Raw genomic sequence first — 26,889 nt, forward strand, 5'->3', positions numbered from 1 at the left:
CAGCAAGGTCCCACAAACAGCAATGAGCAGATAACCAATTTTAGTGATGTTGGTTGAGGGATTAAAAATTGGCCAGGACACCAGGGAGAACTCCCCGGTTCTTCGAAATAGTGCCATGGGATCTTTTAAGTTCACCGGAAAGGGCAGATGGGACCTCAGTTTAATGTCGCATCCGAAAGACGGTACCTCTGACAGTGCAGCACTCCCTCAGTACTGCAATGGAGTGTCAGCCTGGACTAACTGCTCAAATCTCTGGAGTGGGAATTGAATCCACAACCTTCTGACTCGGAGGTGAGAGCATTATCACTGAGCCACCCCTGACACTGACAAGAGAATAAATTCCCTCAAAATAAATATGTGGTTTTGTGGACCAGCTCAGTGACTTTTTGAAATCTCAATTTGCAACGAGTAACTTACTGCTCCAATGAATTTTACTCAACACCGTGAACAACTTAACAGCTGACCACAGCACAAAGCCAATCGGCATCCAGGTGTAAGCGGGAGCTAAATTTTATGCAAAGCAGAATTATGTGTATGATCTATATCTAATGATAACCTGGTCAATAGCAGTGTTTCAAATTATACAGAACTGGAAAGGACTGATCTAAGGGTGAATTTATACTGTAACAGCTTAAAAGTAGTGGAGGCAGAGAGCAGCGGCGGATTAACAGAGTGGAGGCAGAGAGCAGCGGCGGACTAAAGGAGAGGAGGCAGAGAGCAGCGGCGGATTAACGGAGAGGAGGCAGGGAGCAGCGGCGGATTAAAGGAGAGGAGGCAGAGAGCAGCGGATGATTAAAGGAGAGGAGGCAGAGAGCAGCGGATGATTAAAGGAGAGGAGGCAGAGAGCAGCGGCGGATTAACGGAGAGGAGGCAGAGAGCAGCGGATGAAAGGAGAGGAGGCAGAGAGCAGAGGCGGATGAAAGGAGAGGAGGCAGAGAGCAGTGGCTGATTAAAGGAGAGGAGGCAGAGAGCAGCGGCGGATTAAAGGAGAGGAGGCAGAGAGCCGCGACGGATTAACGGAGAGGAGGCAGAGAGCAGCGGATTAAAGGAGGAGGCAGAGAGCAGCAGCGGTTTAAAGGAGAGGAGGCAGAGAGCAGCAGCGGATTAAAGGAGAGGAGGCAGAGAGCAGCAGCGGATTAAAGGAGAGGAGGCAGAGAGCAGCAGCGGATTAAAGGAGAGGGGGCAGAGAGCAGCAGCGGATTAAAGGAGAGGAGGCAGAGAGCAGCAGTGGATTAAAGGAGAGGAGGCAGAGAGCAGCGGTGGATTAACGGAGAGGAGGCAGAGAGCAGCGGATGAAAGGAGAGGAGGCAGAGAGCAGAGGCAGATGAAAGGAGAGGAGGCAGAGAGCAGTGGCTGATTAAAGGAGAGGAGGCAGAGAGCAGAGGCAGATTAAAGGAGAGGAGGCAGAGAGCAGCGGCGGATTAAAGGAGAGGAGGCAGAGAGCAGCGACGGATTAACGGAGAGGAGGCAGAGAGCAGCGGATTAAAGGAGGAGGCAGAGAGCAGCAGCGGTTTAAAGGAGAGGAGGCAGAGAGCAGCAGCGGATTAAAGGAGAGGAGGCAGAGAGCAGCAGCGGATTAAAGGAGAGGGGGCAGAGAGCAGCAGCGGATTAAAGGAGAGGAGGCAGAGAGCAGCAGCGGATTAAAGGAGAGGAGGCAGAGAGCAGCAGCGGATTAAAGGAGAGGAGGCAGAGAGCAGCGGCGGATTAAAGGAGAGGAGGCAGAGAGCAGCGGCGGATTAAAGGAGAGGAGGCAGAGAGCAGCGGCGGATTGAAGGAGAGGAGGCAGAGAGCAGCAGTGGATTAAAGGTGAGGAGGCAGAGAGCAGCAGCGGATTAAAGCAGAGGAGGCAGAGAGCAGCGGCTGATTAAAGGAGAGGAGGCAGAGAGCAGCAGCGGATTAAAGGAGAGGAGGCAGAGAGCAGCAGCGGATTAAAGGAGAGGAGGCAGAGAGCAGCGGCGGATTAAAGAACATAAGAACATAAGAAATAGGAGCAGGAGTAGGTCAATCGGCCCCTCGAGCCTGCTCCGCCATTCAATAAGTTCATGGCTGATCTGATCCTAACCGCCAATCTACTATCACAGAATCATCTCCTGAATCTAACAGAATTAGACACACAAAATAGGAGCAGGATCAGGCTACACGGCCCCTGGGCCCGCTTCGCTACCCACAGGGCCATGTCCAATCCGAACCTAGACTCATGTCCAAATTCCTGCCCGCTCCCCGTAACCCTTAATTCCCTTTACTTCTAGGAAACTGTCTATTTCTGTTTTAAATTTATGTAATGATGTAGGTTCTACAGCTTTTTGGGGCAGCATATTCCATGGACCTACCACCCTCTGAGTGAAGTAGTTCCTCCTCATCTCAGTTTTGAAAGAGCAGCTCCTTATTCTAAGTCTATGCCCCCTAGTTCTAGTTTCACCCATCATCGGGAACATCCTCCCCGCATCCACCCGATCCAACCCCTTCACAATCTTATATGTTTCAATAAGATCGCCTCTCATTCTTCTGAACTCCAATGAGTAGAGTCCCAATCTACTCAACCTCTCCTCATATATCCATCCCCTCATCCCCGGGATTAACCGAGTGAACCTTCTTTGTACTGACTCGAGAGCAAGTATGTCTTTTCTTAAGTATGGACACCAAAACTGTATGCAGTATTCCAGGTGCGGTCTCACCAATACATTGTACAACTGAAGCAATACCTCACTATTTTTATATTCTATCCCCCTAGCAATGAAAGCCGACATTCCATTGGCCTTCTTAATCACTTGCTGCACCTGCATACTAACCTTTTGAGTTTCGTACACCAGGACCCCCAGATCCCTTTGTACTTCAGTACTTTCCAGTTTCTTGCCATTAAGATAATAACTTGCTCTACGATTTTTCCTGCCAAAGTGCATAACCTCACACTTTCCAGTATTGTATACCATCTGCCAAATCTCTGCCCACTTACTTAGCCTGTCTATGTCCCCTTGCAGGTTTTTTATGTCCTCCTCACTCACTGCTTTCCCTCCCATCTTAGTATCATCTGCAAACTTTGATATGTTACACTCGGTCCCCTCCTCCATATCGTTAATATAGATTGTAAAGAGTTGGGGACCCAGCACTGACCCCTGCGGAACACCACTAGTTACTGATTGCCAGTCTGAGAATGAACCATTTATCCCAACTCTCTGCCTTCTGTTAGATAGCCAATCCTCTATCCATGCCAGAATATTACCCCCAATCCCGTGATTTTTTATCTTAAGCAATAATCTTTTGTGTGGCACCTTGTCAAATGCCTTTTGGAAGTCTAAATACACTACGTCCACTGGTTCCCCTTTATCCACCCTATATGTTACTTCCTCAAAGAACTCCAGCAAATTTGTCAAACATTACTTCGCCTTCATAAAACCATGCTGACTTTGTCCTATTAAATGATGATTATCCAAATGTCCTGTTACTGTCTCCTTAATAATGGACTCCAAAATTTTACCTACCACAGATGTTAGGCTAACCGGTCTATAGTTTCCAGCCTTCTGTCTACTGCCCTTTTTAAATAAGGGTGTTACATTAGCAGTTTTCCAGTCTCCCGGGACCTTTGCTGAGTCCAGGGAGTTTTGGAAAATTATTACCAATGCATCCACAATCCCTACCACCACTTCCCTCAAGACCCTAGGATGTAAGCCATCAGGTCCAGGTGATTTATCCGCCTTGAGTCCCATTATTTTACCGAGTACCACTTCCTTAGTGATTTTGATCGTGTTTAGCTCCTCCCCCCCTTTAGCCCCCTGTTTGTCCAGTGTTGGGATATTCTTAGTGTCTTCTACTGTAAAGACTGATACAAAATATTCATTCAGTGTTTTTGCCATCTCCATATTTCCCACCATTAATTTCCCGGTCTCATCCTCTAAGGGACCAACATTTACTTTAGCCACCCTTTTTCTTTTTATATAACTATAAAAACTCTTACTATCTGTAAAGGAGAGGAGGCAGAGAGCAGCGGCGGATTAAAGGAGAGGAGGCAGAGAGCAGCAGCGGATTAAAGGAGAGGAGGCAGAGAGCAGCGGCAGATTAAAGGAGAGGAGGCAGAGAGCAGCGGCGGATTAAAGGAGAGGAGGCAGAGAGCAGCGGCGGATTAAAAGAGAGGAGGCAGAGAGCAGCAGCGGATTAAAGGAGAGGAGGCAGAGAGCAGCGGCGGATTAAAGGAGAGGAGGCAGAGAGCAGCAGCGGATTAAAGGAGAGGAGGCAGAGAGCAGCAGCGGATAAAGGAGAGGAGGCAGAGAGCAGCAGCGGATAAAGGAGAGGAGGCAGAGAGCAGCAGCGGATTAAAGGAGAGGAGGCAGAGAGCAGCAGCTAATTAAAGGAGAGGAGGCAGAGAGCAGTGGTGGATTAAAGGAGAGGAGGCAGAGAGCAGCGGCTGATTAAAGGAGAGGAGGCAGAGAGCAGCGGTGGATTAAAGGAGAGGAGGCAGAGAGCAGCGGTGGATTAAAGGAGAGGAGGCAGAGAGCAGCGGCTGATTAAAGGAGAGGAGGCAGAGAGCAGCGGTGGATTAAAGGAGAGGAGGCAGAGAGCAGCGGCTGATTAAAGGAGAGGAGGCAGAGAGCAGCAGCTGATTAAAGGAGAGGAGGCAGAGAGCAGCGGCGGATTAAAGGAGGAGGCAGAGAGCAGTGGCGGATTAAAGGAGAGGAGGCAGAGAGCAGCGGTGGATTAAAGGAGAGGAGGCAGAGAGCAGCTGATTAAAGGAGAGGAGGCAGAGAGCAGCTGATTAAAGGAGAGGAGGCAGAGAGCAGCGGTGGATTAAAGGAGAGGAGGCAGAGAGCAGCGGCGGATTAAAGGAGAGGAGGCAGAGAGCAGCAGACGACACCAGACAAACAGAGGGAAAAACTGGTGAATATAACATAAACCTGAAGATAGAAGAAATATGAGATGAGAGCAAAGGTCAGACCAAGGTAAAGAATCAATCACATTGCTGTGGGTCTGGAGTCGCATATAGGCCAGACCAGGTAAGGACAGCAAATTTCTTTCCCTAAAGGACAGTCGTGAACCAGATGGGTTTTTTACAACAATATGGCAGTTTCATGGTCACCATTACTGATACTAGCTTTTTATTCCAGATTTTTTTATTTAATTAACTAAATGTAAATTCCCCAGCTGTTGGGGTGGGATTTGAACTTACATTTCTGGATAATTAGTCCAAGTCTCTGGATAACTAGCCCAGAAACTTAATCACTATGCTACTGCTGTACCCTATTAAGGAGATAGATAGAGTTCTCTGCAGTCACAACCAATAGTCCAGGAGGGTGTGTTGCCTACCTGGTGCAAGGGTAAAGGATATCTCGGAGCAATTGGAGAAGAACTTGGAAAAGGAGAGGGAAGATGCAGTTGTCGTGGTCCATGATATGACCAATGACATAGCAAGGAAAAGGGAGGAAGTCCTATTAAGGGACTATCAGAAGTTAGGAGCTAAATTAAAAAACAAGGCCTCACGGGTGGTAATCTCGGGATTATTACCGGAGCCATGTGCTAATTGGCATAGGGATAGACAAATCAGAAAGGAAAATGCGTGGCTGAAAGACTGGTGTGGGAAAGAGGCGTTCCATTTCTTGGGACACTGGCACCAATACTAGGACAGAAAGTAACTGTACCATTGGGATGGGCTCCATCTAAACTGCAATGGGACCAGTGTCCTAGAGGAAAGGGTAAATAGGGCTGTGGATAGGACTTTAAACTAGTAAAGTGGGCGTAGGGATCTGGTGAAAATAACATAAAGCTGAAGATGAAAGAAATATGAGATGAGAATAAAGGTCAGACCAAGGTAAAGAATAAAGGTAACATAAACAGCCAGGAAATAGATACAGTTATAGAACATAAGTATATAAAATGACTGTTAAAAATAAAATAACGTGAACAATTAATAAAAACAAATTAAATTGCCTGTACAGCAATGTACACAGCATTCGAAACAAAACTGGGGAACTGGAGGCAATAACTTGTTGCAAGGAGCCAGATGTAGTCGGGATAACTGAAACATGGCTTAATAAAGAACAGGACTGGCAGTTAAATATTGCAGAATATAATGTATTTAGAAAGGATAGGGAAGGAAGAAGGGAGTTGGGTAGCTGTACTAATTAGAGATAACATAATGGCTGTAGAAAAAAGGGACATAACTAACATTGAGATAAAAACAGAATCCATATTGATTGAGACAAAGGATAAGAAGGGATCGATGATGTTAATATGGGTAATCTACAGACCACCTAATAGTGAAAGGGAACTGGAGCAAGAAATATGTAGGCAAATCTATGAAATGAGTAGAAGTCATAGAATAATAATCATGGGAGATTTCAACTACCACCCCAAAAAAAAAACTGGCAAGAAGAGGGAGGGAAAGTGGAATGGAGTTTTTACGGTGTGTTCAGGACTCCTTTCTTACCCAGTACATAAGAAGCCCAACATGAGAGGAATCACTCCTGGATGTAGTAATGGGAAATGAACCAGAGCAGATAAAATAAATAAGTGTAGGGGAACATCTTGGCAATAGCGATCGTAACATAATAAAGTTTATTTAAAATAATGATTGCGAAAGGCATAAGTAAGACAAAGACCAAAGTAATAGATTGGAAAATGCTAATTTTGAGGGGTTGAGAATGGGACTAGGGAGGTAAACTGGAAAAAATTGACAGAGAAAGAGATGGAATAGTAGTCAGAAATATTTAAAAGTGATCAATAGAGATCGGGAGAAACATATTCTACTAAAAAAAACAAGAACAAACAAGCCAATAATGAAACACCATGGATGAATACATAATTAAGTGTAGAATTGAAACTAAAGAAAAGGGCATCCACTAAGTACATGGACAATAAAGGAGGAGGACAAAAGGGAATATGGAGAGGTTAGGAAAGAAGTTAAAAAAAATTAGGAAAGCAAAAAGGAACTACGAAACTAAACTATCAAGGAATATAAAACGAAATAGTAAAGTATTCTACAGACACATAAATAACAAAAGAAAAATTAAGATAGTGATAGGGCCACTAAAGGATGCACAAGATAAACTTAAAGATAATGACAGTGAAATTGTAGAAATATTGAATACTTTGCCTCAGTATTTACCAGGGAAACTAACAAGGTCAGCATGCCATTAGATGAAGAGATCAAAAAAGATATAAAGATATTTAAGATAGAAAGTGGGGAGATCATTGATAAACTAATCAAACTTAGAGAGGATAAAACCCCTGGTCCAGATGGATTGCATCCACGCCTTTAAAAGAAGTTAGGGAAAAGATAGCAGCGGCACTATTACATGCATATATATAAAAATTCATTAGAAAAGGAAATAATGCCAGAAGACTGGCAGACAGCGCTAATGTTATTCCTTTATTTAAAAAGGGAGGTAGAACAAGTCCAGGGAAATATAGACTAGTTAGCTTAATGTCAGTGGTCGGAAAGATAATGGAATCTTTACTCAAAGATGTAATAGAAAAACATCTAAAAACTAAACATGTAATAAAGAGTAGTCAGTACAGATTTCAAAAGGGAAGGTCATGCTTGACCAACCTTATTGAATTTTTTGAAGAAGTAACAGAAAGAGTAGACAAGGGTAATGTAGTAGATGTAATATATTTGGATTTTCAAAAGGCCTTCGATAAGGTCAGAACATGTGGAGTCAGAGGGCAGAATAGATAGCAAGCTGGTTACAAAACAGAAAACAGAGAGTAGGAGTTTAGGGTAGCTACTCAGACTGACAAAGAGTGGGAAGTGGTGTCCCACAGGGATCGATGCTGGGACCACTGTTCACAATTTACATAAATGATTTGGACTAGGGAATCAGAAGTACAATTTCAAAATTTGTGGACAACACCAAATTGGGGGCTGTAGTTAATTCAAAGGACAATGCGAAAAAATATAGGAAGGCATTAATAAACTTAAGTGTAAGGTGCTGCATTTTGGTAGGAAGAATAAGGAGGCCACATACTGCTTGGATAATAAGAGTCTGAATGGAGTAGAGGAGAAAAGGGATCTAGGGTTACAGATACACAAATCACTAAAAGTAGTGATGCAGGTTAATGAGGTCATAAAAAAAGGCAACCAAGCACTGGGGTTCATTTGTAGAGGGACAGAATTGAAAAGCAGAGAAGTTATGTTAAACTTGTATTGAACCTTGGTTAGACCACACTTGGAGTACTGTGCACACTTCTCGTCTCCATATTATAAAAAGGACATAGAGACATTGGAGAAGGTGCAAAAAAGATTAACGAGGATGATACCAGAATTGAGAGGATATATTTTTCAGGAAAGGCTGAATAGGTTGGGGCTCTTTTCTCTAGAAAAGGGAAGACTGAGGGGTGACATGATAGAGGTCTTTAAGATAATGAAAGAGTTTTGTTGGGTAGATGTAGAGAAAATATTTCCATTTGTGGGAGAGTCCAAAACTGGAGGTCATAAATATAAGATGGTCACTAATAAATCCAAGAGGGAATGCAGGAGAAATTTCTTTACCCAAAGAGTGGTAAGAATGTGGAACATGCTGCCACAAGGAGTAGCATAGATGCATTTAAGGGGAAGCTAGATAAACGCATGAGGAGAAAGGAATAGAAGGATATGTTGATAGGGTTAGGTGAAGTAGGGTAGGAGGAGGTTGTGTGTGGAGCATAAACACCAGCATAGACCAGTTGGGCCGAATGGCCTGTTTCTATGCTATACACTCAATGTAACATTGCCATTGCTGTGGAGTGCAGCTCTCTCTCTCTTCTGTGCAGGAGAATTGGAGTTCCAGTGTAAACAGGGTACTGCCTGACTGGAAACCAGCTACTGGTTGGAGACTGGTAACTGCAGTATAAAGGCAGCATAAGTCCCGTGAGAACAGTTTCCTAAAAAAAAACCTTAGAGTATGTCATTGATTAAAAGGAGATGATAACTCTTGGGGACTTATTGCAACCCATCTTGAATTTAGCATGCATTTCATACCTGGTGTTGAAATTTGCCATTCCTTCACTCTCCTCTCAAGCGACAGCACTCACAGCTTCTACTCCTGTAACACTTGAGTATTTTTTTTTACTGTCGATCATTACCTGCCTTGGTGATTCATTTGATTAATGGTGTGGAACTGAGCTATACAGATTGGGAAGGAACCAAGCACGATCACTGTTGAGTGCCGAGTTAGATGATCTCAGCTGGTGGGACTGCTACAAAGTGGCTTAGTTGTCCCCTGTATAGGCAGAAAACAAGTCAGCTTGGACTGCTGATCCTTATCCTGACTATGCACTGACCTCAGCTGGGAGTGTTGGTGTGTAGACATTATGTAAGATTAGGATCAGGCTTGGGGGCCCACAGGTTGAAAAGCCTGCCAACAATCATTATCCAGGATTGCACAAGTTGGACAGTAAAGAGGATCTGTTGGTCACATTCATTGAATTACAGGTCACAGGAAACCTGTGGTCAGGGGTGTGTGTGGTGGCTGATAGTTATCAGATGTTTGAACTGAATAGCTTCCATGCATAAAACCAACAAAGTGCAGTCACCCAAAATGGCAGAGACTGCAAAAATAAATTGAGAAAAATATTGGTGCAGCTTGATAAAAATGTTAGTTTCAATTTCACCCCACAGTGACAGAGCCCTCTTACAAATTGTTTTCCTTAGCATGCTGTGTGCACACCCTGCTGGCTGGCTCAAGACAGGTTGGCCTGGGAGTCATTTTACCAGTTTCTTTGTAGAACACCCCTCACCCAGCTTCAAGTTCTGTCTTAAGTCAACAGTTGAATGGGGCTTGAATGAAGGCCAGTGTAGTTTATATCAATTGTTTAATTAAATTGTAAAGTGCCAAACAGTGAGACTCACTGCCAGATCAAGTTGACACACGTATGGTGTGTGTGTGTATCTGTGTGTAAAAAAGTCCTACCTCTAACAAATCCATATCAATGCAGTGTCAAACCTGTGCCTATTCACCTCAAGCATATTCATAATCAGCCACAAATTACAGCTCATTTTTTAAAGTATAAAAATGTCATGATCCTGATAATCTGCCCTCTCCCTCCAATGGGAGGAGCCATACACTTACAATTAGTATCTAGTACACCTCAGAATGTCCCAAGCAGCAATTGACCTCTAATTAACCTCAAGATGTCTCTAAAAGCAATATCCCCTAATGGAGCAATTCGACTTCTCTCAATTCCCTCCTAAACCCATCCACTTTGCATCATCTCTCCCACCTTTCAAAAGGCTTCTTAAAAACCGACTTCTTTGACCTCACCATCAGTCACTTCCTCTAACTCTTCACCCAATTCCTGCTCAGTGTGCAATTTCACCCCTCTCTTGTACAGCACCATGGGACATTTTGCTACAGTAAAGGTGGTCATTTGCAAGCTATCTTATTATTCCTTTAAGTTAAAAATGGCTGAACTCCCATAATATAATGAGCTACTTAAGTGCAGTTATTGCATTTCCGCACCATCACTAAGACTGTCTCCGTAACATCACCTGACTCCACCCCTGCCTCAGCTCATCTGCTGCTGAAATCCTCATCCATGCCTTTGTTACCTCTAGACTTGACTATTCCAAAGCACTCCTGGTCAGCCTCCCATCTTCCACCCTCCGTAAACTTGAGGTTATCTAAAACTCTGCTGCCCGTGTCCTAATTCGCACCAAGTCCCGTTCACCCATCACCCCCGTGCTCGCTGACCTACATTGGCTCCCGGTTAAGCAACGCCTCGATTTTAAAATTCTCATCCTTGTTTTCAAATCTCTCTATGGCCTTGCCCCTCCCTATCTCTGTAACCACCTCCAACCCGACAACCCTCCAAGGTATCTGCACTCCTTCAATTCTGGTCTCTTGCACATCCCCGATTTGAATCGCTCCACCATTTTCAGCTGCCAAGGCCCTAAGCTCTGGAATTCCCTCCCTAAAGCTCTCCACCTTTCTACCCCTCTGTTCTCCTTTAAGACGCTCCTTAAAACCTACGGTCATCGCCTTATGTCAAATTTTGTTTGATAATGGCTCCTGTGAAGCGCCTTGGGACATTTTATTATGTTAAAGGCACAATATAAATACAAGTTGTTGTTGTTCCAGTTTTAAGAAATTTTTACCATAACATTCATCTGATGGACAACAGAAATTTTCCAGATAGATGGTTCAAATAGACAAGTCTTCATGGTCACACTAACCCTTAAGGTAGGTGTGCTGTTGTGCTGAGTCCGGTTCCATTGCAGTCATTGCTTTTCACTTGTGTTCTCCTATGTAGATTCTGAAGACTTTTCCATCCAACAAAATGGCTGAAGAAGTGTCTTGGGCCCCAACAGCCCATTCGAGGAGCAATTTGTCTGTCTGCCCACCAATTGACGATTTCCGAAATCAAGTCTATTCTACAGTGTACTCCCTAGTCTTCGTGGTGGGCTTGTCAGGAAACGCCTTTGCTCTGTTCGTACTTGTGAAAACATTCAAGCAGAGAACGGCCTTCAACGTCTACATGTTCAACCTGGCCGTGTCAGACATGCTGTGTGTATGCACCTTGCCTTTGCGTGTGGTTTACTACGCTTACAAAGGCAGATGGATTTTTGGGGACTTCTTGTGCAGAATCAGCTCTTACTCTCTCTATGTCAATCTGTACTGCAGCATTTATTTCATGACTGCCATGAGTTTCACTCGTTTCCTGGCCATTGTGTTCCCTGTTAAGAACCTGAAAATAGTGAATGTTAAGAAGGCCAAGATAGTCTGTGCTGTTATATGGGTTTTTGTCACTCTTACCAGCTCCCCATTCCTGCTTTCGGGCTCTCACACCTATGAAAATAAAACAAAGTGCTTTGAACCTCCAGCCAAAAAGCGTAAAGGAGGCCTGAAAACCCTTTTGATCATGAACTATGTTTCGCTGGTTTTAGGCTTCATCCTGCCATTCCTCATCATTCTTATTTGTTACATATTTATCGTAAGGACCTTAATGAAAAGCACAGTGGCCATTCACAAGAAGAAAAATTCACGTCGAAGAGCAGTGCATCTGATCATAATCGTGCTAGGTGCCTTCCTGATCAGCTTCATGCCCTATCACATCCAGCGCACAATACATCTGCATTCCCTCCAACAGAAGGGGAAGAGTTGTGACGACATTATTTACGTGCAGAAGTCAGTAGTGGTCACGCTCTGTCTGGCAGCTGCCAATACCTGCTTTGACCCGCTCTTGTACTTCTTATCTGGGGAGAACTTTAGACGAAGACTCACTAGTTCCTTCGCTAGAAAATCGTCTCTGTCAAGCAATCAACTGTCGAACAAAAGGAAGCGCTCATTAATGCGTGTTGAACAGGACAAATCTGATGAAGATCCCTTCAATCCTATTCGGGCAAATGGAAGCAATAGCAATGAAAACTAAAGCCAGTGCCGTAACGCAAGGTACACAGAATAGGACTGAGCCTTTCATGTGTGAAATACCTTTTGCCACAATAGTGTTTCCATCACACAAAGCAAATACAAACCAAAATTCACTGTCAATGCCTAGATTCAATGTGTAGAAACAAAGCCTAAAGGACACTTCCTGATTGTGGTGTTTTTACAGCTTTATTTTTTACTTTGTTGTAACTGTTACCACAGTCCTCAAAAGACGGATATTCAGAATTCTTTAAAGAAGTACTGTCTCCACAAAAAAAACTTTTCTGTTTGTACACTGTATCTGAAAAACAGTTGACTATAACTTGAAGTGGGTATTTCTTGTATAGATTACAGATCATGTGTATTCAGTTCAGTTTTGGGCTTTCTACCTTCCAATGGACATTGATGCGGTGGTGAGGATTCTGAAAGGATTGATGGTGATGATTCCTGGACTTAGGGATCCACGTAAGGCTTATGAGCACAGAGTCACAACACTTAAACCTTCTTTCATTGGAGAAAGGTTGAGATGGGATACAATCCAAATCTTATAAACTCTGAGAGGCCTATGGTGTAGACAAACAGACTGCTTGACTAGAATGGCGAGCCAGGACTAGAAGGCACAGGTTTAAAATTAACAAGCCTCAAACAAAAACGAGAGGAGTTGTTTCTTCCTCAAAATGGAGGACAAAGGGAACAGACTACCAGAATTATTGATTAAATCCTTGAAAAAGAAGCCAAGGAACTCCTCGGTATACAGCAAGATTCAAGTTTATAGGGTTAATTATAAAGGATTGTTTGTCGCCTATTGAGGACAGTCAGCTAAATTGAAAAGTGGATATTAAGGTCCTCTGAGGTCTCGTTGGACACTTTTGCCTTAGTGTAATGCTTTTTTTAATAAGTATGCAATAATGGAATTCAAAGAATGACAGTTGACGATGAAAATGCACTGACTTAAATTGATGTAGCAGCCAAAATTGAACTAAAAGTAAATGCGTGGCACGTTTATATGTGAAACAGTTAGCCAGTGATGGGGCTGCTAGTATTCTCTTTCTTTATCATAGGCAATTGCCTAATAAAAGTCAACCATGTGCCCCCTTTTTAAAGGGGCACAAACAATAAGGACTGTAACTTAAAACAAATTAAAAGGAACCTTAACAAATCAAATTAAAATTTTGTTCCTGGGGGTGATAATGCACTCCAGTCCCTCCGGTCACAGATGGCCTCGAGCGTGCCGGCGGACACCGCGTGCTCCACCTCCAAGGCCACCCGGGCGCGAAAGTGGCCGCAGAAGAGAGGTAGGCAGTCGGGTCGAACAACCGCCCGCTGCCTGGACCAGTTGATGGCCACCTTGGCCAGGCCCAGGAGCAGTTCCACAAGGAGGTCTTCCGACTTACCCGCTCCCCCACCCCCCGCACCGGGTGACCAAAGATCAGGAACATGGGACTGAAGTGCAACCAAAAATTGAGGAGCAGCCCCTTCAAATAATGGAAGAGGGGCTGCAACCTCATACATTTTATGTATATGTGGAACACGGACTCCTCCAGGCTGCTGAAAATACAGGCGCTGTTAATATTCTCAGTTCTACCCATCACACCAACAAGTGGATTCAGCAAATTGGCAGCAGCACCGAAACAGCTGTGTAGATGTAAGTTTAGGTGTGCTCAACAATCACACTTGTTGCCTCTACTAGCCCGCCCATCGGGAAACTGACGAGATCGGGTGCAATGCTGGTTTCACACCCTGCCTGATTTTACTCTCCTTTGAAACCAGTGCAGAGCAATATCAGCCGAGGTGTAAAACCAGCGTTCCTCCCGATCCCCCGGGTTTCCCACCCAGCGAGTTAGGTTGAAATGACCCCTTACATTTCTGGATGTTGGGCGTCTTTGATTTTGGCGGAAGGTCAATGCAGTTCACGGATTGGAATTGCAGAATTCACGTTGGGTGAGACATCACATGAAGTCGTTTATGGCTTTGTCTCCATTCACACAAAGCTTTGCCCTGCGTCCCATATGGTGATACTTCTGCACGAAGGCGTGTAAATATAAACTCGGCAGAGAAACGTCCATTCGGGTTGACTAGTTAAGGGAGAAATTATTAGGAAAATGAAAGATTAAAAGGAAAAATTACAAATTAGGTTCCTTTGTAAACAACAATGTAATTTGATTTGATTCCATAATGTGACTTTCTATTTACTGTAAATTCAGCACATTAGAATGTAAAATATGTATTTCTGTATATGTTAGATAATTTGTTATACAATAGTATTGAAGGAACACCAACCATAATTTTGTTATGCTGATTTATGATATCAGAAGGTTCTGTTTATATATTTCTTTAATATCATTACATTTGCACAATTTGTTATTATGAAACAGGAAGCAAGTTTCACCATTAATCCTTATTTTATATTTCACTTTTTTCAGCAAGAAAAAAATAAATGTGTTTTTCTCCCCATGTTTGGGTCTTCTTGCACTCTGCAACATCTCCTGACTGAAAGGCTGTCTGGGTGATTGCCTGCCTGCCTGCCTGTGCTGCTCTGTGTGACCGGGCCTTATCTTTCGATCTCAACTCTCTCCATCTCCCCCCAGTTTCTGAGGAAGGACGTGGCCTCCACTTGGCTCTCCCTGACCATCCCAATGATATTGGAAATGTGACAGGTGGAACACATTTCCTACAAACCCACATTCCATTTCTCACCAGTAACGTTTACTGGTGCAAAGTGTCAGCTGTGGCACAGTGAGAGAACTCTTACCTCTGGGTTCAGGGGTTCAAGTCCCACTCCAGAGACTTGAGCACAAAATCTAGGCTGATGCTTCACTGCAGTACTGAGGGAGTGCTGTACTGTCGGTGGTGCCATCTTTCACCAGAGATGTTAAACTGAGGCTCCGTCTGCACTCTCAGGTGGACAAAAAAGATTCTATGCTGCTATTTTGAAGAAAAGCAGAGTTCTCCCCAGTGCCTGGGCCAATCCCTCAAACAACGGCACTAAAACAGATTAGAGTAATTGGCCCCGATATTCATGGAGAGACAGGAATGGAGCGGGGGGGTGGGGGGCGGTGTGGAGGGAGGAGTTCTGGATGGGAAACCTGTAAGTACGGAAGTGCAGACATTAAAGGCAGGGCGTATTTTAAATGTTTTCGCCAGGCTTCCTGTCCGACAGCCAACCTGATTGATAGGCTGCCTGCCTGCCTTTCGGGCGGGAAAGGCTGCGGCACAAGGCCACATCAGAGAGGGAGAGATCACGGGGGGGGGGGGGGCGGGGGGATCGTGGTCGGGGGAAAGACATCGGGCTGGATTTTGTCAATGGAGACGTGATGGAGGCGGGACTCCCACTTTTTGGGTTGTAGTCCCGCCTCCATCTACTTGTGACCAAACCACGCTATTTTCCCTTGATTGACCAGCGGGCTCAGTAGGCCAATTAAGGGACACCTGGTTACTGGTGACATCAGCGATTGACATTTCATCTGTTAAGAGTATCTGACAGATGAAAAATCAGCGTTTGACAGCTCTGTGAAGCTGTCAAACACTGACAATCTGTCTTCTAACTTGAGTCCTTCTACTCGGACTCAGTTAGAGAGCTCTCCAGACCAGAAAGTAGAATGCTGCAGCTTTTGACCGTTCAGCGGCCATTCTGCTTTCTGTGCCAGTGAACTGAGGGACTCCTGAGAACTGAAGGAAGGAAGCCTGCAGGAGAAAGTAAAGGTAAGTAAAACTTATTAAAACACTTTACACTTATCTCACACAAACACCTCTGCACACATGCACCCATCACTCACCTGCACAACGGCCATCTCGACCCCTCCAACCCCTGCAGACTGACGGCCTGCCTCGCTAACTTGGCATGGTTCGGAGCTGTCGGGAAACCCACACTTTAGGGCTAAAAATAGGGATTAGGCAAAAAACTGCCTGTTAACTACCTGTTAACAGGCAGTTAATTGGCACTAATCACCTTCCCGCCTCGAGGAGGCGGCTCCCAGCACAGGTCGGATACCCGCCTCCTGAGACATTGGCACGGAGGCGGTTTGGGGTTGGGATGGGTTCCTGCCCCCCGATTCTGCAATTTTCCCACCACTCCCGCCTCCACGGGGCTGGGAAATTCGAGCCCATCATGTTCAGGGGGGTGAGATCTTGTTTGGGGCCGAGATCATGTTCGGCGGGCAGATCTTGTTCGTGGGGCAGGATCTTGTCCGGGGGGCAGATCTTGCCCGGGGGGCAGATCTTGTTCGGGGAGCGAGATCTTGTTCGGGGGGCAGATCTTGTTCAGGGGCAGATCTTGTTCGGGGTCAGGATCTAGTTCGGGGGCAGATCTTGTTCAGGGGCAGGATCTTGTTCAGGGGCAGGATCTTGTTCGGGTGGCAGATCTTGTTTGGGGAGTGAGATCTTGTTCAGGGTCAGGATCTTGCTCAGGGGGGCAGATCTTGTTCGGGGGTCAAATCTTGTTCGGGGTCAGGAACTTGTTCGGGGGCAGGATCTTGTTCGGGGGGAGCAAGATCTTGTTCGGGGGCAGATCTTGTTCAGGGGCAGATCTTGTTCGGGAGGAGGACCTTGTTCGGGGTCAGGATTTTGTTCAGGGTCAGGATCTTGTTCGGGGACAGGATCTTGTTCGGGGGCAGGATCTTGTTCAGGGGGCAGATCTTGTTTGGGGGCAGAATCTTGTTCGGGGGGCAGACCTTGTTCGGGGTCAGGATCTTGTTCCGGGGGCAAATCTTGTTCAGGGGGCAGATCTTGTTCGGGGCAGGATCTTGTTTGGGGGCAGGATCTTGTTCGGGGGGCAGATCTTACATAGAAACATAGAAACATAGAAGAAAGGAGCAGGAGTAGGCCATTAGGCCCTTCGAGCCTGCTCCGCCATTCAATGTGATCATGGCTGATCATCCAAATTCAGTACCCTGTCCCTGCCTTTTCCCCATATCCCTTGATCCCTTCAGCCTCAAGAAACATATCCAACTCTTTCTTGAATATATTTAATGAACTGGCCTCCACCGCCCTCTGTGGCAGAGAATTCCACAGGTTCACCACTCTCTGGGTGAAGAAATTCCTCCTCATTTCAGTCCTAAATGGCTTACCCCTTAACCTTAGACTGTGACCCCTGGTTCTGGACTCCCCAGCCATCAGAAACATCCTTCCTGCATCTAGTCTGTCCAGACCTGACAGAATTTTATAGGTTTCGATGAGATCCCCTCTCAATCTTCTAAACTCCAGTGAGTATAAGCCCAATTGACACAATCTTTCCTCATACGTCATTCCTGCCATCCCAGGTATCAGCCTGGTGAATCTTCGCTGCACTCCCTCCATGGCAAGAACGTCCTTCCTCAGGTAAGGTGACCAAAACTGCACACAATACTCAAGGTGCGGTCTCACCAAGGCCCTGTACAACTGTAGCAAGGCATCCTTGTTCCTGTACTCGAACCCTCTTGCTACGAAGGCCAACATACCAGATCTTGTTCGGCGGCAGGATCTTGTTCGGGGTCAGGGTCTTGTTCGGGGCCAGATCTTCTTCGGGGGGCAGATCTTGTTTGGCGGCAGGATCTTGTTCGGGGGCAGGATCTTGTTGGGGGGCAGGATTTTGTTCGGGGGTCAAGATCTTGTTTGGGGGCAGGATCTTGTTCGGGGCCAGATCTTCTTTGGGGGGCAGATCTTGTTCAGCGGCAGGATCTTGTTCGGGGTCAGGATCTTGTTCGGGGTCAGGATCTTGTTCGGGGGCAGGATCTTGTTTGGAGGGCAGGATCTTGTTGGGGGGCAGATCTTGTTTGGGGTCAGATCTGGTTCGGGGGCAGGATCTTGTTCGGGGTCAGGATCTTGTTTGGGGGCAGGATCTTGTTCAGGTGGCAGATCTTGTTCGGGGGTAGGATCTTGTTCGGGGGGGCAGGATCTTGTTCGGGGGCAGGATCTTGTTCGGGGCAGAATCTTGTTCGGGGTCCGGATCTTGTTCGGGGGCAGATCTTGTTTGGGGGCAAGGTCTTGTTTGGGGGGCAGGATCTTGTTGGGGGGCAGATCTTGTTCGAGGGGCAGGATCTTGTTTGAGGGCAGTATCTTGTTCGGGGTCCGGATCTTGTTCCGGGTCAGGATCTTGTTTGGGGGGCAGATCTTGCTTGGGGGCCAGATCTTGTTTGGGGTCAGGATCTTGTTCGGGGGCAGGATCTTGTTCAGGGTCCGGATCTTGTTCCGGGTCAGGATCTTGTTCGGGGTCAGATCTTGTTCGGGGTCAGGATCTTGTTCGGGGAGCAGGATCTTGTTCGGGGTCAGGATCTTGTTCGGGGAGCAGGATCTTGTTCGGGGTCAGGATCTTGTTCGGGGGCAGCATCTTGTTCGGAGGCAGAATCTTGTTCGGGGGCAGGATTTTGTTCGGGGGCAGATCTTGTTCAGGGGTCAGATCTTGTTCGGGGGCAGGATTTAGTTCGGGGGCAGATCTTGTTCAGGGTCAGGATCTTGTTCGGGGGCAGGATCTTGTTCGGGGGCAGATCTTGTTCGGGGGCCGATCTTGTTCGGGGGCAGATCTTGTTCGGGGGCAGGATCTTGTTCGGGGTGCAGGATCTTGTTTGGGGTCAGGATCTTGTTCCAGGTCAGGATCTTGTTTGGGGGGCAGAGCTTGCTTGGGGGGCAGATCTTGTTTGGGGTCAGGATCTTGTTCGGGAGCAGGATCTTATTCAGGGTCCAGATCTTGTTCCGGGTCAGGATCTTATTTGGGGGGCAGATCTTGCTTGGGGGGCAGATCTTGTTCGGGGGTCAGATCTTGTTCGGGGTCAGGGTCTTGTTCGGGGGTCAGATCTTGCTCGGGGGTCAGATCTTGTTCGGGGGTCAGATCTTGTTTGGGGGCAGATCTTGTTCGGGGTCAGGATCTTATTCGGGGGCAGGATCTTGTTCAGGGTCAGGATCTTGTTCGGGGGCAGTATCTTGTTCGGTGGGCAGGATCTTGTTTTGGGGGCAGATCTTGTTCGGGGGCAGATCTTGTTCGGGGGCAGATCTTGTTTGGGCGCAGGATCTTGTTTGGGGGGCAGATCTTTTTTGGGGTCAGGATCTTGTTCGGGGAGCAGGATCTTGTTCGGGGGCAGATCTTGTTCAGGGGGCAGATCTTGTTCGGGGTCAGGATCTTGTTCGGGGGCTGAAATAAAGAATAGATTTGCCTTTCTAATCTAGGCTTTATTAACTTAAAAATCCTGTAGCACATCTTTCAATATCCAGTCCCAACTAAAGGCTGGAAAGAACTGAATTTAAGATGACCACCACAAATCACATGACATCAACTACCAATGAGATTACAGCATATATCCCAAGGCAGGAAACAAACAACCAATCACAATACTTCTTACTAAACATAAAGAATAATCACCACATTCACCCCTCCTTTTAAAATATACTCCAACCTAAATAACCTTTACAATTTATAATTAATTATTTACAACTAAAACTATGCACAGAAAAAATAAAACTATTCAACATGACACAATACTAAGTGAGCAACAACAAATAGTAACATTGCACATAAGTATTAAGTATCTCTCAACTAAAACAATATAATATAATATTTCAACAATTTTAAAACATTACTATCAATTTAAAAGTCCATTTTCAATCGGTCGACCGGATATCTTGTTCATGTCGGCCTTCTTAACCTTGGTGAAATTCCTTGCCCTCCCACACCAGGAGACACAGAAGTATCTTCTGCAGGAAGGCTATCCATATCCCGATTTTCAATGGTTTCCGGATTAGAAATCCCATCAGGAGGTAAACTGGGACGGTCATGAACATCCATCGAGGGCTGACTAATAGAAGTATAATTATCTGCAGTCGGATTGGAAATATTCGTAGTATCTGTAACAGCATCCACATTATCTGAATCATGACTATTGTTAATATCCTCAGAAGAGGGCTGGCCACCACAAGGAGCCAAGTCTTTAATTGAAACGGTACTTTCTTTCCCATCTTGGAATTGAATATGAGCATATTGGGAATTTGCCTCCAACAGCTCCACCTCCTCCACTAAAGGATCATATTTTGACAATCTAACATGGCGTCGAAGCAGCACAGGTCCCTGCATAGTAAGCCATGAAGGTACCGAATATCCCATAGTAGATCTCCGCGAATAGTTAAAGAGCCTTTCATGGGGGGTCACATTAGTAGCCGTTGAAAGCAATGATCTAATGGAATGCAGGGCATCAGGCAGTACCATTTCCCACTGTGTATTCTTAAGGTTCCGGGATGTCAAAGCCAACATAACTGCCTTCCAGATCACCCCATTGTATCGTTCGCACTGTCCATTACCCTGGGGATTATACGGTGTAGTTCTGCTAGTAGAAATTCCCCAACTCTGAAGGTATTCCTTCAACTGGGGAGACATAAAAGAACTTCCCTGATCCGAATGGATATACGCAGGCATCCCAAAGATGACAAAAAGTTGAGTCAGACATTTGATAACTGTAGCAGCTGATACATCTGCGCAAGGAAAAGCAAAAGGGAACCTTGAAAACTCATCCACAACAGTAAATATATATCGGTTTTGAGTAGTTGAAGGAAGAGGCCCCTTAAAATCGATGTTCAAACGTTCAAAAGGAGAAGTAGCCTTTATAAGATGAGCTCGTTGAGGCTTAAAGAAATTCGGTTTACACCGAGCACAGATAGAACATGATGAAGTCATCCGCTTGCCGTCTTCAACTGAAAAGGGCAAATTCTTATTGCGTACGAGGTGTATCATCCTCGTAACCCCAGGATGGCATAAGGCATTGTGAAGATTAATAAGCGTATCTCCGTGAATCACAGAACAATAAGCCCTCGACAGCACATCAGCAGCAACATTATCCTTCCCCGGACGATAAACTATATCAAAATGGTAACATGCCAACTCAATCCTCCACCTCATTATTTTATCATTCTTAATCTTTCCAAAATGTTTGACATCAAACATAAAGGACACAGACTTTTGATCAGTTACCAACGTAAAATGTCGCCCCGATAAATAATGTCTCCATTTACGCAGTGCTTCTACTATTGCATACGCCTCTTTCTCTATTGAAGAATGCCTTTTTTCACTATTGTTCAAGGTACGTGAGAAAAAGGCCACAGGTCTTCCATTTTGGTTCAGAGTAGCCCCAATTACAAAATCAGAAGCGTCCGTCTCAATCACAAAAGGAACCTGCTCATCAATAGAATGCACAACTGCTCCAAGGATATCCTTTTTAAAATTATCAAAACACGTCCTGGCCTCCCATGATAGAGGATATGTCGTAACCCGAATAAGAGGCCGGATCTTCTGTGAAAAATTTGCAATCCAATTAGAATAGTAAGAAAACAGTCCAACAACTCATTGCAAAGCCTTAGAATTAGTAGGACAAGGTAAATCAATCAATGGTCGCAGACGTTCTGGGTCTGGTTTAATCTTGTTTCCCGAGATAATGTACCCCAGTAGATTTACCTCAGTGGTCGAAAAGGTACACTTCTCTTTATTGAAAGTTAAACCAACTTTTTCCGCAGCTTGAAGGAATCTTTCTAAATTAGAATCATGCTCCACCCTTGATTTGCCACACACCGTGATGTCATCTAAGTATGAAAAGGTGTCAGAGAGAGAGTTATCACTTATAAAAGCATCCATTGCCCGTTGAAAACAAGCAACACCATTAGTAACACCAAATGGTATTCGGCAAAACTGATACAGCTTTCCACCAGCCTCAAAGGCCGTATATGGTTGATCCTTCTTAACAATAGGAATCTGATGATAAGCACTCTTTAGGTCAATAGTGCTAAAAACCTTATACTGAGATACTTTATTGATAAGCTCATCAATCTTAGGCAAAGGGTACGCATCCAATTGAGTATACCTATTAATAGTTTGGGAATAGTCTATCACCATTCGTTTCTTATGTCTCTCGTTAGTCGTGATAACTACCTGTGCCCGCCAAGGCGAACAACTAGGTTCAATGATTCCTTCCAATAAGAGAAGTTGAACTTCAGAATTAATAAATTCTCTATCCTGACTGCTATACCTTCTTGACTTGGTAGCAATTGGCTTACAATCCGGCATCAAATTGGAAAAAAGTGATAATGGAGAAATGGATAAAGAGGTTAATCCACAAATAGATAAAGGTGGCTTAGTCCCTCCAAATGAAAGACTGAGAGACTTGTGTAACTGAAGCACATCATGACCAATCAAAATATCCACACAGAGATTAGGCAAAACAGATAGGCGTATATCAGTATACGTATTACCTAGAAGAATCAATTTCACAAGGCAACAACCAGCTACTTGTGAAGTGAGAGTCGTCTGAGCCATACACACCTGATAGGAAACAGGCGAAATTTTCAAATACTTCTCCTTTGCAAACTGAAGACTTATAAAACTCTCGGTACTGCCCGTATCTATAAGGGCCTTCACTTCCAACCCATTAACTTGGGCCGTAACTATAGCTTTGTTTAGGCCATGAGCAAATGCAGCAGAAATTGATGCAATAAACGCCCTATCTAAAGGCTGAATAGTCACAGAGGAGGTAATTGAACCTGATGATTTACACACATGTGCGTAATGACCTCTCTTGCCGCATTTACTACACACAGCCTCCCGAGCAGGACACTTCAGACGAGGGTGCCGGACGTTCCCACAAAAATAACACTTCTGAATCCTAGAGGCAACAGCCGCTGAAGTAGAAACTGTTTCAGAATCTAGTAAACCACTCCTATTAAGTCCACATAATTCCTTTTCATCCGGAACTGCCGAAACCACAGTCACAGGCCGATTAAAAAGAGCATAAGAATCCGAACTTCTCTGAGCCACATCCATTGTAGAAGCTTGCTCAAAAGCACTCTTAAGATCCAAAGTCTTATTTTCTAACAACCACTGACGAATTGATCTAGACAGTAATCCATTAATAAAAGCATCCCGTACCGATTCTTCCTTATATTCTTCAGCCGTCACGGCCTTATAATTACAGTTAACACTAAGGCACCGAAGTGCTTGTAAATAAGTATCCAAAGATTCTCCCACCTGCTGCCTACGGGCAGATAGAAGGTGACGTGCAAATACCTCATTCTTTGGTTTAACAAAAATCTTTTCCAATGTAGAAATAGCCACTTCGTAAGTTTTACAGTCCAAAATATACTTATACACATCCGGAGCAATGTAGTTGATCAGCATATTCAGCTTATTTAGAGACTCTTGATCCAACACGCCCAAAAAGTTTTTAAATGTACAATACCAGTGTTTCCATTTATCATCCACTCCTGCAGAATTAGGGTCAGCATTGAATCGTTCTGGTTGAAGATATTGCTCCATTCTGACATAAAGTTAATAAATTGAAATAAAGAATAGATTTGCCTTTCTAATCTAGGCTTTATTAACTTAAAAATCCTGTAGCACATCTTTCAACATCCAGTCCCAACTAAAGGCTGGAAAGAACTGAATTTAAGATGGCCACCACAAATCACATGACATCAACTACCAATGAGATTACAGCATATATCCCAAGGCAGGAAACAAACAACCAATCACAATACTTCTTACTAAACATAAAGAATAATCACCACAGGGGCAGGATCTTGTTCGGAGGCAGAATCTTGTTCGGGGGCAGGATTTTGTTCGGGGGCAGATCTTGTTCAGGGGGCAGATCTTGTTCGGGGGCAGGATCTTGTTCGGGGGCAGGATCTTGTTTGGGGGCAAATCTTGTTCGGGGTCAGGATCTCGTTCGGGGACAGGATCTTGTTCGGGGGCAGATCTTGTTCGGGGGCAGGTCTTGTTCGGGGGCAGATCTTGTTCAGGGGCAGGATCTTGTTCGGGGGCAGGATCTTGTTCGGGGGCAGGATCTTGTTTGGGGTCATGATCTTGTTTGGGGTCAGGATCTTGTTCAGGGGCAGGATCTTGTTCGGGTGCAGATCTTGTTCAGGGGCAGATCTTGTTTGGGGTCAGGATCTTGTTCGGGGGCAGGATCTTGTTCGGGGGGCAGGATCTTGTTTGGGTGCAGATCTTGTTCGGGAGGAGGATCTTGTTCAGGGTCAGGATCTTGTTCAGGGGGCAGATCATGTTCGGGGCGCAGATCTTGTTATGGGGCAGATCTTGTTCGGGGGCAGGATCTTGTTCGGAGGGCGAGATCTTGTTCGGGGGGCAGAACTAGTTCGGGGGGTAGGATCTTGTTCGGAGAGCAGATCTTGTTCAGGGGGCAGGATCTTGTTCAGGGGGCAGGATCTTGTTTGGGGGGCAGGATCTTGTTTGGGGAGCAGGATCTTGTTTGGGGGCAGTATCTTGTTTGGGGGCAGATCTTGTTCGGGGGCAGGATCTTGTTCAGGGGGCAGATCTTGTTCGGGGTCTGATCCTGTTTGGGGGCAGGTCTTGTTTGGGAGGCAGATCTTGTTTGGGGGCAGGATCTTGTTCAGGGGCAGATCTTGTTCGGGGGCAGATCTTGTTCCGGGGCAGGATCTTGTTCGGCGGCAGGAATTGGTCAGAGGTCAGGATCTTGTTCGAGGGGCAGGATCTTGTTCGGGGGTCAGGATCCTGTTCAGGGGGCAGATCTTGTTCTGGGGGCAGATCTTGTTCGGGAGGCAGATCTTGTTCTGGGGCAGGATCTTGTTTGGGGGCAGGAACTTGTTCGGGGGTCAGGATCCTGTTCAGGGGGCAGGATCTTGTTTGGGGGTCAGGATCTTGTTTGGGGTCATGATCCTGTTTGGGGTCAGGATCTTGTTCAGGGGCAGGATCTTGTTCGGGGGCAGGATCTTGTTCGGGGGCAGGATCTTGTTTGGGGCAGATCTTGTTCGGGAGGAGGATCTTGTTCAGGGTCAGGATCTTGTTCAGGGGGCAGATCATGTTCGGGGCACAGATCTTGTTATGGGGCAGATCTTGTTCGGGGGCAGGATCTTGTTTGGGGGCAGTATCTTGTTTGGGGGCAGATCTTGTTCGGGGGCAGGATCCTGTTCGGGGGGCAGATCTTGTTCAGGGTCTGATCTTGTTTGGGGGCAGGTCTTGTTCGGGAGGCAGATCTTGTTTGGGGGCAGGATCTTGTTCGGGGGCAGATTTTGTTCGACGGCAGGAATTGGTCGGATGTCAAGATCTTGTTCGAGGGGCAGGATCTTGTTCGGGGGGTCAGGATCCTGTTCAGGGGGCAGATCTTGTTCTGGGGGCAGATCTTGTTCGGGAGGCAGATCTTGTTCTGGAGCAGGATCTTGTTTGGGGGCAGGAACTTGTTCGGGGGTCAGGATCTTGTTTGGGGGGCAGGATCTTGTTCGGGGGTCAGGATCCTGTTCGGGGGCAGATCTTGTTCGGGGGTCAGGATCCTGTTCGGGGGGCAGATATTGTTCGGGGTCAGGAACTTGTTCGGGGGTCAGGATCTTGTTCGGGGTCAGGATCTTGTTCAGGGGGCAGGATCTTGTTCGGGGAGCAGGATCTTGTTCGGGGGCAGATCTTGTTCGGGGGCAGGATCTTGTTCAGAGTCAGGATCTTGTTCGGGGTCAGGATCTTGTTTGGGGGTCAGGATCTTGTTCGGGGTCAGGATCTTGTTCGGGGTCAGGATCTTGTTCGGGGGCAGGATCTTGTTCAGAGTCAGGATCTTGTTTGGGGTCAGGATCTTGTTTGGGGGTCAGGATCTTGTTCGGGGTCAGGATCTTGTTCGGGGTCAGGATCTTGTTCGGGTCAGGATCTTGTTCCGGGGGCAAATCTTGTTCGGGGAGTGAGATCTTGTTCGGGGGCAGGAACTTGTTCGGGGGTCAGATCTTGTTCAGGGTCAGGATATTGTTGTGGGGCAGGATCTTGTTCAGTGTCAGGATCTTGTTCGGGGTCAGGAGCTTGTTCGGGGGCAGATCTTGTTCGGGGGCAGATCTTGTTCGGGGGCAGATCTTGTTCGGGGGCAGATCTTGTTCGGGGGCAGATCTTGTTCAGGGGCAGGATCTTGTTCGGGGTCAGGATCTTGTTGTGGGGCAGGATCTTGTTCAGGGTCAGGATCTTGTTCGGGGTCAGGAGTTTGTTCGGAGGCAGATCTTGTTCAGGGTCAGGATTTGTTCAGGTTCAGGATCTTGTTCGGGGGGCAGGATCTTGTTCGGGGGCAGATCTTGTTCGTGGGCAGGATCTTTTTCGGGGGCAGGATCTTGTTCGGGGGCAGATCTTGTTCGGGGTCAGGATCTTGTCCGGGGGCAGGATCCTGTTCGGGGCAGATCTTGTTCGGGGGCAGGATCTTGTTCAAGGGCAGGATCTTGTTCGGGGTCAGGATCTTGTTCGGGGTCAGGATCTTGTCCGGGGGCAGATCTTGTTCGGGCGCAGGATCTTGTTCGGGGGGCAGATCTTGTTTGGGGGGCAGCTCTTGTTCGGGGTCAGGATCTTGTTCGGGGGCAGGATCTTGTTCGTGGTCAGGATCTTGTTTGGGGTCAGGATCTTGTTCGGGGTCAGGATCTTGTTCGGGAGGAGAATCTTGTTCGGGAGGAGGATCTTGTTCAGGGGCAGATCTTTTTGGGGGCAGATCTTGTTCAGGGGCAGGAACTTGTTCGGGGGCCAGATATTGCTCGGGGAGTCAGATCTTGTACGGGGGGCAGATCTTGCTCGGGGGCAGATATTGTTCGGGGAGTCAGATCTTGTTCGGGGGGCAGGATCTTT

General features: G+C 46.1%; 1 protein-coding gene across 3 annotated transcripts in view; it reads left to right on the forward strand.

Moving 5' to 3' along the window:
- The window catches only part of LOC147124977 (cysteinyl leukotriene receptor 1-like), a 50,255-nt gene extending 35,469 nt beyond the window's left edge, over window positions 1-14,786 (forward strand). For all 3 annotated transcript variants that reach the window (XM_085995530.1, XM_085995544.1, XM_085995536.1), the window contains one exon: window positions 11,218-14,786. In XM_085995530.1, coding sequence (XP_085851656.1) covers window positions 11,218-12,336 — 1,119 coding nt within the window. In that variant the 3' untranslated portion in view covers window positions 12,337-14,786. The remainder of the gene's footprint in view (window positions 1-11,217) is intronic.
- Window positions 14,787-26,889: the final 12,103 nt, after the last annotated feature.

Source organism: Somniosus microcephalus, chromosome 1 (assembly GCF_052327205.1).
Source record: "Somniosus microcephalus isolate GS21.2 chromosome 1, FLI_Smic_1.0, whole genome shotgun sequence".
NCBI classification, from domain to species: domain Eukaryota; kingdom Metazoa; phylum Chordata; class Chondrichthyes; order Squaliformes; family Somniosidae; genus Somniosus; species Somniosus microcephalus.